Source organism: Dinoponera quadriceps, unplaced genomic scaffold, assembly GCF_001313825.1.
Source record: "Dinoponera quadriceps isolate SergipeBrazil2010 unplaced genomic scaffold, ASM131382v1 scaffold1425, whole genome shotgun sequence".
Taxonomy (NCBI): domain Eukaryota; kingdom Metazoa; phylum Arthropoda; class Insecta; order Hymenoptera; family Formicidae; genus Dinoponera; species Dinoponera quadriceps.
This window is the reverse complement of record NW_014555679.1, coordinates 1,524,048-1,541,904: the sequence shown is the minus strand read 5'-3', so window position 1 is coordinate 1,541,904 and position 17,857 is coordinate 1,524,048. Positions and strand designations below refer to the sequence as shown.

The 17,857-nt window shown below is 42.7% G+C and overlaps 2 protein-coding genes across 2 annotated transcripts; one reads left to right on the top strand and one right to left on the bottom strand.

Annotated features, from left to right (window-relative positions):
* Positions 1 to 707: 707 nt before the first annotated feature.
* LOC106745183 lies at positions 708 to 12,338 on the bottom strand. Its single transcript, XM_014620539.1, has 7 exons — positions 12,099 to 12,338; positions 10,805 to 10,941; positions 7,834 to 8,013; positions 6,951 to 7,067; positions 6,341 to 6,428; positions 6,107 to 6,245; positions 708 to 5,679 (listed from the first exon to the last, which is right to left on the bottom strand). Exons 1-7 carry the CDS (start codon positions 12,139 to 12,141, stop codon positions 5,469 to 5,471), a joined length of 915 nt encoding a protein of 304 aa, XP_014476025.1. The 5' UTR covers positions 12,142 to 12,338; the 3' UTR covers positions 708 to 5,468.
* Positions 12,339 to 16,259: 3,921 nt separating this feature from the next.
* LOC106745124 (macro domain-containing protein RSc0334-like) lies at positions 16,260 to 17,857 on the top strand. The gene is made up of 6 exons (XM_014620408.1): positions 16,260 to 16,502; positions 16,566 to 16,686; positions 16,789 to 17,046; positions 17,123 to 17,239; positions 17,322 to 17,530; positions 17,641 to 17,857. The coding sequence occupies exons 1-6, from the start codon at positions 16,488 to 16,490 to the stop codon at positions 17,725 to 17,727; spliced, it is 807 nt and encodes a 268-aa protein (XP_014475894.1). The 5' UTR covers positions 16,260 to 16,487; the 3' UTR covers positions 17,728 to 17,857.

Genomic DNA, 17,857 nt, shown 5'->3' with positions numbered 1-17,857 from the left:
GCGAAATTATTATGTCTCCGACCCCCTCGACCGTGTACGCCAAATAGACATCTGCTTTCGGAAGGCGTAAATATCCACGAATATAAAGCGGAACGCGATTACGAGAAGTACATTTTGCTCTGCCTCGGTATTCGCGGTATTACCGTCTTTTGTAGAGCGCGTGGGCCGCGACGTTTGTGACATCGATCGAATCGTGGGGATAATTCGCAGAGAGGATACTTGCCGAATATTTTCATAAATATCACGGAAATCATGGTATTCAGTCAGCGACGATATTTGTTGCAAAATTAAAGACGAAATGACTCTATAATTAATAATTGTTATGTAAATAAGTTACTGTATAAATTTATTAGATTATTATAATGGGACGAAATTATTAATATCAAAGTTTGAAGAAGACAATGGAGGAAAATCAGGTCTTCAGCTGTTGCCGCGCCTCTTGGTCGCTTTCGCTCTCATTTTAATGAATACTCAATCCTCATTATACAACTTGCGTTTAATAAGGTATTATTATTATTATTATTATGTTACTTTCTATACTTAAAACAGGCACACACATATTGCACCCTTCATAGTATGGATTTAAAACTTCTTCAATCGACAGGCTTATTTAAAGTCGAATTCAGCAGAGGAACGACCAGTTTCTTGCGTCGATCCAATGGCGCATCGGAAGAATTTGTTATTTATCACATCGCAGGACAGACGAGTGAACTTGTATAACAGCCTTTATTTGATCGATATGATACAATTTTAGGAGATGTATGTCGCTATATTACGTGAAACCGGGATCCATCTCCCCGTTATCGGTCCAGGCGGTAACGAGTTGTAGTAATAATCGTTAGACTTAACGCTGCGGCTATAGGTCAAGCGATATGATTCATAATTTGACGTCATTTCACCGTGAGACGCCGCGATTCGACGGCCAACGTCATCGTGCGTCGCCTTCTCTTCGCAGTTTCCTCGAAGGAAAGGAGGAAAGGAGAAGCACTACGTGTAGATTGCAAAACGACTGCCAGCCGTCGAACCGCGTCGATACGAGAGCCGCGAAATCGCGCCGCTTATCCACTTAATCACTACTGCCCGTTAATATACCTATAGTAAGATTGACTTTAGCACAAAAATACATTTTCGTAAATTACAGCTAGACCTTTCTCGTGTTATTATCACGGTACCGCGAGCATGCGTGACTTTCGTCCGATCTTTCCTAGTACCAGCTTAGGTCTTGGAGAGCGATGCGAAAGAAAGGAGCGACGGGGCTAAATTTGAAAGAATCGTAGTAAAAACTGAGCCACGAAAAACTTTTATACAGGACGTCTGTCGTTAAGTGTCTCATTCGTCATATAATTGTAGCTTGAATTAACGTGAACAAGAATGTTCTGTATCATTTTACAAACAAATACGTAAACTTTTGAATTATTCCCTGGTAGAAATTTCATGCATTTTTTCAGCAGTTGCTGGACATTATATTAAATTCTGTCTGATAACTGATGAGTTAATCCACTTGGCATCTCAATCGAGATGAAATGTTTCCTGCAATTACTGCGCGCAAAAGATACGCCAACTCTGAACTGCTGAACGAAAGCAGGACAATAAATTGACAAAAAAGACTGTTCAGTTGATTAAAATTAGACAATAACCGGGCAGGTGACTGCGGTAACCACATATATTTTTACTACAGGAAAACTGCTTCAAAAATTTCATCGAGTTCTTGTCTACTTCCTACACAGTATTGTCACAACTAATGAGAATGCATTAATACTAGACGGTGACTGAATGAGTGTCTAGGAAAACTGCATACATTTATACCAAGATTAATAAAAGAAGACAGGAGAAAATAATCATGCGCGACGCGGCGAAACGCGAGTGGAGGATGGCATGATTATTTTCCTCTGTCTTCTTTAATTAATAACTGAAAACACTTTGCGCGGTCGTTTGCAAAATGGTGCAGGAATTTGTATTCGCATTGACCTAAGCTACAAGTATATGACGGATGAGTCATCGGATGATGATCGGTCCACCTTCGCGTAAAATTTCCTTTCTCCACTGCTAAACCGAGAGGACCGCTCGGTTAATCGCTCTTACTCCAAGGTAACGAGGAAGATCTGTCGAGGGCAGATTCTTCAAGTCCCGCCAAGATCCAACGAATAGCCACGATACTCGCACAACACTGCCGGCCACATTTACCAGTCGACAATGACGATACGTCTTGGAAATACGATATACGATATCCGTAATATATATATTTACACATGAAGTAACTTTAATATGCACTTGGAAGACAGAGGTTTATATGTTATGCATATATCGATATAATGTAAGTTTCTCTCCTCGTATATGTATCTATATATATGTGTGTATATATATAATTTATGTATATATTTATATGGTGTGCATGTGGGCGCGTGGGAATGTATAATCTTATGCACACGCACGCGCGGACATGCGCGTTTTACACACTTAGGTACGCGCCACAACTCGCTCGTAACTATTATTTATCGCACGCCATCGCCAGCGATCAGCCACCTCCGATGTATGTAAATGAACTGCCTTTCGTCCGTTGCCACCGTATCGTATTCAGCGTGATACGCCTTGTACAAGTGATCAAATCACACACAAAACAGCGTAATAAAATTCGAACGAAAGTTTGCGCGGATCCGACGACCCCCCGTGAAGAAACGTCATCGCGCCACGAAAATCTAGTCGAGGTAAATCAAATCGCGAATTCCTAACGAGCGCGAGTGGATGTATCTACAAAAGGGGTCTGAAGTATCGTGTCGAATGGAAAAGTGGAAAACTTTTGCGGGAAGAGCGATCGAAAGAAACTCGCGTGTGGTCGACGCCAATCGCCAAATCGTACCTGTGCGATTAATTTAATTAAACTCCACACGTGATATATCGTAACACGTGTAACAAAGTTTAAATATTTATATCGACTATCTCGATGCCCTACCGTGTATTAAGAAAAAAAGGAGTATCGCCGCTTGTAGATGCCTGAAAAGTACTAGAATGTTAGTAAATTTCCAGTAATTTCGAATAACTTTTATATCCGACCGACAATCCCGTCCGAGACCTAACATCGTGGACTTCGTAGTTCGCACTACTTTTCGCAACACTAACAATAGCTTTCGCTTAAAGTCCGGGGCATGTAAAAGTGGATATTTAATAATAAAAATGTATGTAATATGGGTTGTTTCAAATTAGAAACTTGGTGTACTTAGAAAGTCTGAGGAGAACCGGCAGGTACGCGTTACACGTTCGTACAATATATATTCTTCCGCTATTAGAAAAATATTATCGCGCACCAGCATCAAGCGACGGCTTTTAACGACCTTTCTTTCTCGATACACGTGTGCGCTCGTGTACTTAAACGAGATATATCGCGCGACACCACACACGGAATGATAATTTCAACGAAAGATCATCTCACCGTGGCGTGTGCGCAACGTCACTCTTACTTACGGAGACCAGATGGTGCAGTAGCATCTGAGATCGATACATTCGTGGAAATAGTCCGAAGAAGATTTTAAAAACAGACTCGAAAGAGAGAGAGAGAAAAGGAGATATGTAAATTACACGATTTCCCGATTTCCTCGTATACTATCGCGAAATCAAGCGAATGACTTGTACGAGAATGAAGCGCGAGCCGGCTCGGATCACGATTCATTTCCACTCAAGACACAAACAGTAACGTACGATGATTAACTGATTTAATTCTATATTTACAGGCTAAGTACCTCTTAGACTTAAATGGATTTCGCAAATCGAGAGCTTACGAGGCTATAACGCTATAAAGAGTAGTAACGTATAGTCGAGTAAACGAATGAATCGATAGTAAAAAATCGCGAACGACCTGTTAATAAATTATAGTTCGAACGCTATGTACAAGTAATTATAAGGCGTCACACCGAAATGTTATCAACACCTTTATTACACCTAGCCACCCGTTACGCGTCTAATCTTTAGCTGCCAAGAAGAAGGGCCTTCTCACGTTCTCCGAGGCGTGTTTACAGCTCGAAATCTTTTCGACATGGATTAGTGATCGATGTAAGCCACAGGTGTGACATTCGCACCGAGAGCAGATATGTCGTGATATTTCTTCGAGGGAGGAGGAAATGCTACACGCTTATTACAGCCCGAAGTTACGAAGTCGAGGAAAGAACAACTTAATCGTCCGATTGCGTGAATGCAAAACACTGCGAGACGCCAAAAAATAGATCTCTCGTGTATATTCTAGAAAATTATGCAAAATTCAAGGACCTCGCGATCAATCCCTGCGACGGCGTGATACACACACAAGTAACACGTTTAAAATGTTCCCCTCCCGGTGATCGTGCGCGCGTCCGACGACGCGTGGATCCACGAATTAGAAAGCCTATCGATACAACCATCCGAGTTTGCGATTACGACGATGTCGTATTTGTTCTTTTTTTTTTCCATTAAATTGCGAACGAACGAACGAGCAAACGTATATCGTTGACACATTCCCGACACTGTGCACAATTGACAAACGTGTCGCGCGTATATCAGCAGCGAAGTCCCGTTACGCACCGTCGCCGACGACATTTCCGTGCAGGACGACGGCACTCACGGCCATGTGAATCGATGACCTGTCTAGTTCACTGTTATTTATAATTATGCATTAGTTACGCGGTTTGGTGACGGATTTCTAATTATAAAATCGACAAACGACGCTGCGGCGAGCATTACGAATGTCAAGACGGTTCTGCCTCCTCTGTACGGGCAACAAACAGTCTCACGTGAATGAGATGACAACCTGTGTGTAAAAGTAATATATATTCCCGGAGATATGTAATTGTCGTTAAAGTATCTTACAAGAGCGTCGAGCTCGGAGCAACGATGCGGGTTTACGACGTGGGACGACGGAATCGCGATGTCAGCCATCGATATTGCCTTCGTACGAGGAGACTATTGCTTCCTTCAATGTGACTAAAGAGTACTTCAGGTACGCCCGATCCGTTACACCCGCGCATGCAGACCGCATGCGAGACCTCTTAGAAGTGTATCGCTCGCTAAATGAGTACGTTTATGATAGAATCTCTCGGATATGTATTTCTCAGATATGTCTATCTACGGTTCTTCTAATGATATCTCGCCTGACACGGAACACGGAGCCTACCCTAAACGTCGCCGGATTTCGTGTGACTCAAGCTAATCTGGTCGACTCGTCTCTTGTGTCTCTCTCTCGTGGATAGTCAGTGCGTGTCAGTCCCGAACAATTGGAAATCCATCGATCCTGTTGTTGCGTTCGTGTGTCCGACAGAAGAGAAAAGTCCGACCGCGCGAGGCGACGACGAACCCTCCTCAGAATGGATCGACTAGCGCATTGAAAGGGAAATTCTACGAGCCCTAATCACGAATCGAGGTCGGTTTCTTTTGATCTCTCTCTTCCATGCTTCTTTGGCGATACATGTTCTTTGGCATCGTCAGCGACAGTGACCTTGGTTCGCTTACTCCATCGTGTCGTATTTGACTTTCTTCACTTTGAAGTATCGATAGGCCGCGTAGCCGGTGATCGTCAGGAGGACGGCTGCGGCCAGTGTGGAGCCGACCGCGACCGGAGCGGTTTCATCCCTGCTGGCGCGAGCGCTCAGCGCGGTGCACGAAAACTCGACGGCGAAGTCGTTGTTCTTGAACTTGAACGGCTGTAGCTTCATGCTTCTGGAATTTCGCGTATCATTCTGCCGTCAGTGACCTCGTGAAAGTCTTCTCTGCGCGCACGGCTCGGCGGACTAACGTTATATCGAGTCGAGAGAAGTTCGGTTCGACTTTCGATAATTCTTCGACGGTGAACCATTCATTTCCACTGAATGGAGTGAAATTGACGGAAAAGTCGAATCGAACTTTCTAAGTGACCTGATAATATTACACTTGAAGAAAAAGTGCTACTTTCAAGTAATGTTCACTTCGTCCAAGTAAAATGGTGATTCTAATACTTCTAGTATATCAATTAATAGTATATTAATTTTGCGTGAATTTTGAGCGTTACTCTTCAACATATTCGTCTTGTGTGAAATTATCGCTTGGGATACGTGAAATGTGTTAAATTCAATACAAAATTTGATACTGTGCGTAAGGACGGCTTTACCTGAGCAACACGCTGGCGTTGTTCTTGCCGTCGGTCAGCGGGATTGCGGTTTCGTTGGAACAAGAATACGACTTCCCGACCGGCGTGGGGAACAGCATGGAGCTGTGCCTCTGGCCGGTGCTCAAACGGATGGTTTTGTCTGGAACATCATCAGTGAAATGATTAATTTAACGTCTGCGTGAATGCTCTCTCACGTGAATTAATAAAATTAACACCGGTCACCGTGCCACTCACTCGGCTGATCGATATGCTTGAAGTGTTTGTCGCTGGAGTTATAGGTCAATTCGATTTTCTCGACGTACCAGCGCTCGCCACCGGGTGTCTGCAAAGAAAAAGTCGCGCTTCTTATCGAGCGTCTCCGGGAAAATCCCCCGGGGTCAAGCATCCCTCCACTTTACGTTTACGTGAAAATTAAATCGCGCTGGCGGATCAAGGAAAGACAGTTTCTCAGAAGCGCGCGCGCGCGCTTGTATTCGCGTGCTCGACTTTTATCACCGCTTGTTGGACGTGATTTTTTTACAAGGCAACTACGTGTTACTCCTGATGGAGCGTTTTTACCATTTATACGAGTACACACGCCGTACCTACCGCTCGAAGTATAATCGTGGAATATCGTGATAGCTGCCGGCACGCAATCGACTATATGAAGGTGAAAATCGTGAATGGACTATATCTCAGTAAAAGGGTCACGTATCGATTTTCGCAAAAAGCAGCCCCGTGCCTGGCAATTCGGATGATTTATCCTTCAGATAATTGCCCCTCCTGCTGCGAACTTATCTCGCGGCGCAGCTGGATATCGCGAGATCGGGGGAAAAAAAAAGAGAAAAAGAGCGAGAGAAATTACCTTAGCGAAACTCCATGACAGTACGAAGGCCTCCCATTTCAACGACATCGTCACCGTGTTCTCGTTGTCGCAATTGCCGGTCACGGTCGCGTCGTCAGGTACGTAGATATTCGCCGGCTATAAATTTCAATGAGAACGCGATTACTCGTTAAAATAATTGTAGGATGAAATGAGTCTTTCAAGTTTCACTGAAATTTGCACTATATATACACTATATATACTAATATAGATTTAAATATGACCTATTATTGGCGCAATTAGAAAGCGATTGACCATTTGGAAACTGGGATATTCGCAACTAAAGATGACACTTTTTATATCACTTTTCATTTTTTGACGTCTTATTATTAACTTCTATTTTGAATTTCTATTTTGAATAAATTTATACTTATACTCGCGACATATTTACATGCACACATATTTAAATATTTATATATTACTTTCCATTAACTCAACTGATGTATGAATAAAACATTAGTGAGAAAAATAAAAAATAATATTTTTGTATTCGCAATATTAAATGTGTATTTATTTTAATTTCACTCAAAATTAACATTTATTACTTAGAGACCATCCAACAATTACGTTACATCGCGAGGGGGAAGGGTCCATTAACTTGCGTAACGGTCTGTGATGCGAAAGAGTAAAGGTAATGGAACGTCACATTAAATGGCATATTTGTAAATATGAATGCACGTGATTATCCACTTTGCATTCGTGACGCATTCGGTTATATTTGATGAACACTTTTCAGTTTTGACATAATTTTGCGTTAACTCAAAACTCTCCATTACAGTTACTTGAATTCATTCAGTCGCCTAGGACAATTTCTATCCCTCTCCCCTCGATCCTTCTAATGAAATTAATTATTAGTGATTCTTACTTCACTCTCGCCGTATATCGTGCGATACTTGACGACGATCAGCGCGTCCACTTGAAGAAGAATGCAGGCTTGTCCGTTGCTGCCGTCCAGTCGATACAGGGGTGTGAAGGACGACCTGTGCGTGGTCGGCGTTGTCGAGGGCATGGTCGTGGTCGTTTTAAGTTCGGAATTGACTATCGCCTTAAAAAGACGATAAACACGGCGACTATCAACAATGGTTACTCACGGATCGACGACGGAATGTTTCAAAGAGGCCCGCCATTATCGGGAAAAATAGCCACGTGAGAATTTTGATTCACTACGTAAATAATGGAAAAGGTAAAAAAAAAAAGAAAGAGAAGAAAGTCGCTCGCGCGTGATCTTCGTGTTTCCCTGGTTTATCAAGATACAAGGACTCGAAGTAGCTTCCGCTCGCGAACGAAGTAACCTACCACGGAAATTTCTTGCGGAGAAGGTCACCTGTTGGCATAATGTACGTAACGAGCTGTAAGACGGCAACTTTTTTTTCCCGCACGTTACGAGTTGTGTTAATACAAGAACATGTCTAACGCGTAAAGTCGCCGTCGTAACGTGTAAATCCGTACGCAACGCTGGAAGCGAGCGCTCGGAATCGACTGTGAGTGTCAATAGTAAAAGTTCCTGTCGCAATGACGCAGTGCCTTTGTACGTCGTGACGTCATGTAATAATACGACGTCGAAATGTCAAGGAGTGTGATAAAATCAGCCACCGGCCGGTTCATTAAAACCCGTTACTCGAGATGGATTCGCACCGTAAACACCGTCGGAGCTGCGTCTGCGTTTTGCAGAGTTTCCGTGGTACTTAATTCTTATTCGATAATTGTGATTCACCGGGTGCGATTTCTCTCGTCTGTTGCGATGAGAAATAACCGAGCGCCGTATATAGAACGCTTTTATGATTTTATATCACGACCGTGGGATTTAACGCTCGTTTAAAGTTTATTCTCCGAAATAACAGCACGGAACGCTCGAGGATGTGGAGGAGGAGAAGGAGGAAAAGAGAAAGAGAGAGAAAGAGAGGGGGTTGAAAAAGAGAAACATTAATGCAAGTCTGTGCAAACAAGCGGCCGACACGTTGAAAATTTTATCGGTCGTCTAACATGCCTAAGTGCACTTACAAGTACGCGACTTCGCGGTATCACGATATCCGCCCCCGCTCTCTGAACGACATCCCTCCTTCTCTCTCTTTCTCTTTCTTCTTTTCACGAAAGGAGTATTTCGTTACCTTCGGTTCCCTGCGAACTATCTCGATCGCCGTCGCGGCGGTATATCGTGTCAGTAAAATCTTCGCGCCGCGCTCGTAACACGGTGGTGGCATTTACTGCCGGAAGTTATAGTATACGACTATCGCCGCGACGATGAAACATAAATTGCATGACGCGTATCATCCGGCGGAATATTTGCACAGCAACAGGCTACGTCCAGCGTGTACACGATAAACGAGTTAGCATGAGGGATCACGCTAGATCGATCGATCGCCGCGGGACACACCGCTGCCACTTCGACGCAGTTTCGACGCGAATCTGGCCGATCCAGAATTGGGGGGACATGTAAGAATTGGGGGGACATGTAAGAATGATAAAAAAATATTTACAATTTTGTCGCATTTTTTTTTTAATTATCTTTACATTAACGAAGCGTCTACCGCGGCAACGTTAACAGTACGATGAAAGAAGGTGTTGCTTATATATTTCGTTATAAAAAATTATCATCGCATTGCCGCGAAAAGTGCAAACGGAAAAAGATTAGTCTTAAATCAATGGTAGATATTCTCATGTATGAGCAAAAACATTTCAATCTTTTTAGGAGATTTCATTTGGATTTCATCGAATTTGTATCGATGTAAGGTATTACTTGCACTCAAGTTCAGGACTAAAAATCTTCTAAGAATGTTACAATATTCTTGCTTATGCATGAGAATATCTATCATTGGCTTAAGACAATTTTTCTTCTGTGCGGAGAATATTTTTACCTTTGGAATTTTTAAATCCAGTCATTTCCATACGAGCTTCTTATTAAGTCGTGTATTTTGTGTACTTGTGAGACAGAGGTTAATGTCAACTTTAGATATTAAAACGCGAGGTGGGAAAATGAGACGAGGGGTGGAAGAAATAGGGCCAAGGCTGCGCGTAAAACTTCAACCGATATAAAGTGAGGGCGACGTACAAAAGTTTCGATAAAATTGACTTTTATGAATTCCGCGCGATATCATGTATTACGGCGAACACACGATCGCCCGATCGTGTTAACCTCTTCTCGCAGTCTTGAGGGTAGAGTGCGGCGGACCTCGTGGAGGGCGTGATTTTCGAAATTTCCTGAAAATTCACGCGGCAATCGCCGAACCCGTAACTCAATTCGACGCCGCGGGTAACCCTTCGTTGCGTTTAATTAGTGAATTTCAGCCTTCAGGTGAAATAAGCGCCGTAATAAACGGTAACGCGATTACGCGGGATTCACGGTGTAGCACGACATATGTAGGAGTGGTCACCGCCCACTGTAAGGACATTAGAGCGTGTAGATGTATACACAGATATGCACGACCCGACTTGCAAATCCTCTCCCTCCCTCCTGCGAATGTATATTATAGTATTCCGTGAACCCATTTAAGTAATTACTTCCACGTACACACAACGAATATACTTCGTTCGTATTTCTAAAACGTTGCGCGTCGAAAGGGTTACCGTGTACGCACGTACGTCTGATTCGGCTGATCTCGCGGTTACAGGCAAACTGATACTGAAAAACGGCTGCCGATTAGCGCCTCTCTCGATGGATGATAAAATATCGCGGGGAAAATATTTGCCGATAAACCCGGATGGATTTTTTTGATCGTTTGAAAAATCAGGACGTATAAAATATTTGAGCGTTTGTAAGAGAGACCTCGAGGAATGTGAGGAACATGGTTACAATATTCGCGTGACGGATGCGAGTGTCGGAAAAGAGATGTACTTACCAAAGGCGACCTCGTCCTTGAAGTAGGCATCTCTACGTAGACTTTCGGCGTCCTCCGTGTGGTGTAACGTTGCTCATCCACTTGTCGTGGCATCGACGAAGGGGCAGGAACACTGAATACAATGCCCGAGACACACCCTGCCAAAAAATATTTCGGTAAAATGTCATAATCGCCGTTACACGCTACAGTACATGCAGCGTGTCGAACATTTGTCTCGTCGAAATCGATAACAGAGAAGTCCTTTGTTATCCTTTTAAATCGACATAGTAGCCAGCTAGGCTTTTACACCACCGAAATGAAAAATAAATAGCGAGGAGACTGAAGGCGTGTTCGTCCATATATTCATTGCCAATATTGAAAATATATAATTCATGTTTCGTGTATTATAGATTTTTAGTACTGGCAGTGAATACACGAGCACAGTCTGACACAAGCGGGCGAAATAAAAAAATCGATCATCCGCTTCTTTTTTTATATTTGTGACGTATAATTTAATTCGCCCCGGGGATAGATGAAACACCGCTCCGTTAAATCGAATAAAAATTAATCGACCGCAGAGCGTCGAAGAATGTTAAGAAAGTTCGCCGATGAATCGCCATCCGACCGTGCAAAACTTTCGCGAACGACCGTGCGATTTGCATAAGTGAGTTTGCGAAACTCTCGCGGAAGATGCGCGGCTGCATTTCTCACGTCTCGAAGCGGTCTGATCATTCGTCTTTCTGTTGACGATGTTCACGTAGCCAGCGCGCTGCTATCTGCGGTTCCGTCATAATCATATCACCTGAGAGTTGCCGGAAATAGCGAGAAAAACGATAATCCGTGGATATCCCGCCGATTCCGGCGAGCTAAACGTACGAGTGTACGAATTCCGAAAGCTCAACGCGCGATCGATTCCAATTCGCAATTGGTGATGGATTTGGGGCACATTCCGAACGAAAGGTTTTCCGAATCTCCGGTTACCGACTTTCGGCGCTTTTCAACCTTTCGACGCGACCTACGGTGTGGGCGCGTATGGTAAATGACTCTCCTCATCCTTCGTCACTCTCTCAGTTTCACGCGTATTCTCATTCTTTACCTCAGCCGTAATCACCGGTCGAAAGGCGCATCGCGATAATTACAGCTCGTCGTGTAGAATTTCTGCTTGAAATTGCATCTCTCCTTCAAAGGTTAATGGCGCGATTCTGTCGGATGTGCGCGAGTGACGAAACGATCGACGAACGTTTTCGTCGCGCTTTTCGCGAGAGAAAAGGCACATCGTTTCCGAAGGGAAGTCGCATGAAGAGAGAGAACTCACACAACAGGAAAATCGCCTTGAGGTATTCGCCGCGACGTGCCATGGCGTTTGCCGCTCTCGCTGCTGCTGTCGCTCGCCGGTGCACCCTTGACGGCTGACGGAAGAACGAGGGAGTCGTACGCGGAAATGAAATCGCAGCCGATCCGGTACGTATTCCGCTCTCGTACGGGACGGGTTGCGGTCACTGGCGACGTTCGCGAGGCTTGTGAAGGAGAAGCGAGAGAAAGCTCGGGGGCGCGGATCGATCGATAGCGGGGCTTTCAGCATGCGCTACTACGCGGCCGCCGCTCCATACAACGTGGGAAAAGCACGGCTTCCCCGTCGGTGACGTCGGCGTCGGCGTCGTCGGTGCCGTTCGTCGTGGTTCTCATCGCCGTCGTCGTAGTCGTCGTCGTCGGGGTTATCGTAGACGACGGATCTGTTCATTCACATTACATGCGCCGGATATGTGCGCCACGATTTCACCCGGCACGCGCTTCTGTATCGCGGGGTTGTGTAAATGACCAAGGTGGAAGCGGAAAGTTTCATCACGCTCCCGATTTCTGTTGCGCTAGCGAAGTTGAAACCTTCGATTTATTATCGCGCCCTTTCCGAGCCTCGCCACATCTCGAGGAATTATCCTCTACCGGGGGAAATAAATTGGCAACGGGAGAATAAATCTCCGCTCGTCGTTCGGTATTTTTCACAACCCCTTTTCCCTGCGCCCCGGAAATGTTATCTTTAATGCGGCACGCTCGACAGATTCGTTTTTGCGTAATTTCTTTTCTGCAACGCCGTTGTATTTTGCAGTAGCTCGCGTTTGAACGGTCTTAAATGAAGTGTACGGTTCATTTAGCCTTCTCAAATTTATGCCTGAAGCCATTTTCATCGTCATTGACGCTATTTTTACATCAACGGCTCATAGAGTAATATCTTAACTTGAGCAATAAAACGAGTTGAATCCTCCACCAGCATCGTTAATAACCTGGGACTTTGAGGGTCAGTGCAACTTTTCACACTGTTCATGACTGTATAAAAATGTATAAAAATCTGAAAAAATTCTCGTACATATATGGAGGCTTTAATGAAAAATTTTTTCATCGTCAGATTTGTACCAGAAGTCGAACTATATTTTATTGATTCTTTACAGATTAAAATCGGAACAGAAACATCGAAGAGAGGAATGTGATTTTGACTAAAAATTTGACTAAAAATTCGTAACTGAATAAATGAGTGAATATAAAAAAAAATCCTTTTAGACTATAATATTTAAAGGCATGTACTTTGGAAAAAATAGTATAATAATGATGGCTCTAAAATATTAAATTATTTGGACATTTGAAAATGAAGACGATTGTAAGGAAGAAAATTAAGTTTTATTCGAGAAAAAGAAGCAATAAAATTATTTTCACAGCACATTAATGATTAAATGTAATTTATTTTTATCAAAATTATATTTACAAACCGCATATTCTAAATGTCTTTATTAGAAAAACAATGAACAACTAGACGAATAACTAGATATTGACGTTCTTACACACATATAATCGTATTATTCCTAAGTTTATATAGGAGGGAATATAGAACTTCTATCTATCAGTTATCTTAAAATTCACAATAAAATCATCTATGCCTCTAAGCTCCAAGTTGCTGACAGAAGGTTAAAGAAGAAAGATGCACATCCCGGTGAAATATTATTCAGAGCACGTTTCGAAACGTCTCTAATCATAAACAGCCGGCGACAACGTGATAATTCGCGCAAGCTCGACGGTAACTTCCATCGGTTTTTTATTCCCACTGCTGCGGACGACAGCGTGATGCAGTAGGCGCGGCAATATGGTGCAACGAGGCACACTCGAGGGTCGTATTTCGTTGACCTAACACGTGGGCGGCTCATTACCTGAAAGTTCGAACAGCCGTCGAATCGCCCGAATTTTTTCTCGAATTTCTCCTGGCAAGCGTAAGAAAATTTTTCAAAGGTCTTACGGTGCTCCAATGCACATGCCGCACATATACTTGCACGAAGGTATCGAGCAGAAGGGCAAAACATTTCTGCCATCACGTAGAAAAAAGAAATCGAATACACACGTACATACAGTTTGTAAGAATTGCAATGCGCCAATATATTATAATTGCAGCACTATATGCTTCTCCGATCTACTATGCCGCATTCAAATGTCATACATTTAGCACGACAGATTTCTCGTTTTTCCTTCTCGCAACGCTCGTGTTTCACGTTAACTGATCTTCATTTAAATAAAGAAATTACAAAATAACATGCCAGACTAAATTCGAACGTGGTGTAAGGAAATTGGCAGGCGAATCGTGGTATTACGTGATTGTCGAGCGTGTCATAAAACACCGCGCGTGACTCGCGTGTGTCAAAATAACATTCTTCCTCTTCCTTCTTTTTTTCTTTTTTTTCTTTTTTTTTTTTTTTTAATAATGACGTGAACTATACATTGGCCTGATATATTCGACAGCAATGTAAGGATGAATATTTCCCGCATTTTTCGTATGGCTATTCTCAACAAAAAATAGACGAGAGTTCGCGTGACCGAGCCAAATTTTCAAACGCAATCCTCACTGCGGATAGATGAAACGTCAATTTCGCGTGAGAGGTGTTCGCGCGAATGTGTCTTATCGTATTCGTCCGCTTAATTTCGTTCGGATTTTTCCTGCAGGACCTCCATAGCAAACTATTATCATACGGTCTTACAGGAGTCTTATCCGATTTCCGTACTTCAAGTACGGCCCAAATAAGTTGTCGGCCCGTAATCAGGAGCGAAACGCACTGTTGCAGTTTCTCATCAAATTGCACATATTAAAGGAACCTGATTAGATATACCTAACCGCCGCATTAGGCTTCCATAATGACGTCATCGCTTATTAGGTAGGTAAGATCCGGGCCTTTACAGGTAAATGCCAGATTAAACTTAGTTCGAAATATTATTTAACTTATTTCAACTACTATTGCCAAATTCGAGTCTTATAAAAGCCACCCGTTAAAAAATATTTCATACATAATCGTATATAAATATATACAACTGTGTATAATTATACTAAATTACGTATGACATTTTTCCATACATAATTATTTAATGTTAATATTATACATCATTATGCATGATCAGACGTGATTAGATATCATTATTTTATTGTATATTGTATATGTATATTTATACATGATTATGTGTGAAATATTTTTTAACGGGTATTTATGACGCTCTACCACGATGTACTTTTTACGATTATACCTTTATCAGGTACGACAATTTGTCGTATTTCTATTTGGGACGAGCATCCTGGTGTTTTGGCGAAAATGGCACGGTTCAATCTATTCGGCAGGATGGTAAAGCGCAGAGTCGGTGGCATTTACGTGCCAGCAACACTTCGCAGCAAATGCGCCGGACTATAGTCTATAGAATGGGTTAACGTCTCCCCTAAAGGCACGTTGTCGCATGAACGCCCATAGACGGGGGGAGCACACCCACGCGAATCTCGATTGATTCCAATTTCGGCCGTAAAGAAAACTTCTGCCATTCTCGTCTGGTGCGGTATCGCTGTAATTGGACGGAGCGGATAGCTATGCATGGCATATTAGTCTGCGCGCAGATTAGTGTGCTATTTTGCGACGAGGGAGCTATATTTAGATTCGGAGCTTGATTTACCGGGGCGATATTGATCTGTTACTACCGACGACGATCAATTGCGTTGAGAGTTAAGCGGCTACCGGCGCTGCTTTTTTTATCTTAGCGATCGTATCCTATCGTTCTTTTTTCGTACTCGTGAGAACTGATAAGGGAGCTTGTCCACTTAAGAAAGTATTTATTGAGACGGCGCTGTATCGCATATCGATAGAATTTCTATACTTACAATCACGTTACCTCTATCTTGTTGCACTAATAATATTATCTTTTAATTTTTCACCGTGCGCTCTTTCATACATGTGCACCGATGATTGAATTATTATACATTCACGTAAATCCTTCGTCGAGAGAAACGTTTCTGGGAAATTTTACGTTTTTCTCAGGGGATCCATCCAATTACGGGAAACGATATTACCATCGTGTAATTATTATCCGCATGAAAGACAGCAGTTCTCCGAGCTGCTGTCAGATGACATCTCTCGTACGGACAGCGCAGCACGAAGCGAACCGTCACCGCGAGATGGCAACGGTTGCCTCATTGCCGGCTCCTCGGAAGGGCAGCAGTCATCGCCGGTTTCCGTGACCGCGACACGGAGAAACGAGCAAAACAAAAATATTTTGTCGGAATTCGAGAACTTATCGCAGTTTACGGTCAAACGGGTGCAAGGTGTGCGCGTTGATACTTTGTAGCCCGCGTGAACGGATCGTCATTGGCTGACAGGGCTCTTCTTTTGTCCTTAAGTCATTCAATGACAAGGATATGCTGGCTCTGAAAGTAAGAGACAAGAACGTGCAAAGTCGTGCGTAAGCTCTGCCGAGAATTGCTTTTGGTTTCTAGGCGACCGTCGCTAATTGCATCCTCAAACGTTCCCCTCAAACCCTTTGGAGTTTTTTACCGAGAACGAGCTTGTCCGCATCGATCAAACTCGAAGGAAAGATGTCGTTTGAAGAAGAGAAAAGTAAGGAATTACCTCGGACGATTGACGTAACGATCAAGTATACGATAATAATCGTAGTTGAGTGAACATTCTGATGTATTTTTCTGTCACTTCTGTAATTAGAGAAATTCTTGAACATGCCGCCGAAGGAGAAGAGGAATTTCTACAAGGGAGAGGTAACAACTCTGGGTCAGGTTCCTACGTGGGTGGAATATTGGAACAAGAATAAGTCTAGTATTGCCATTAAGAGTCCTAAGAAAAACGAAGAAATCAATGAGGACTTGGCTAAGAAAATTTCAATGTGGCAAGGAGACATCACATCGCTTGAGATAGATGCCATAGTCAATGCTGCGAACTCAAGTCTATTGGGAGGTGGCGGAGGTACAGAGTATTTTCGATGAGAAATTTTACGTGTGCAAGACATGTAATATATTAATTGATGCAAATTGTTATCCAGTTGATGGAGCTATTCACAGAGGAGCAGGACCAAATTTGAAAAAGGAATGTGCAACGTTAAAGGGATGTCGAGTTGGCGAAGCTAAGATTACCGGAGGTTACATGCTACCGGCTAAATGTAAGCAATTTATTGAAGGGATTTAATTTAAAATAAACGTAGTGATTACTGTAGATCTCAATTTCCTTAAATGACATTTCAGATGTTATTCATACCGTTGGTCCCCAAGGTGAGAAACCAGACAAATTGAAGGAATGTTACGAGAACAGTCTGGCTTTGGCTAAAGAGAATAATTTGCGTACTATCGCGTTTCCATGTATATCGACTGGAATTTACGGATACCCGCAGAAACCAGCTGCTAAAGTAGCTTTAGCGACGGTGAAAAAATTCCTTCTTGAAAATAAGGATATTGTAAGATCGCATATATATATATATATATATATATTTAGCGAGTGTATAATCCTCTAGTGCTGCATATATAATTATTAATACTTACATCATTTTCTTCTATAACTTTACAGATGGACAGGGTTATCTTTTGTTTATTTTTGAAAAGCGATAAAGACATATATGAGGAGCTATTGCAAAAATATTTTGCTCTCGAATAAATAGATGCTAGTATCTACTTCTACCTTCGCAAAGTCTGCCAGATTTAGTATGACGATGTTTCTCTTAAGGTTGTATTTCATTGGAAAATATTCATATAAAATATTAATATATACTACATTATGTATCCAA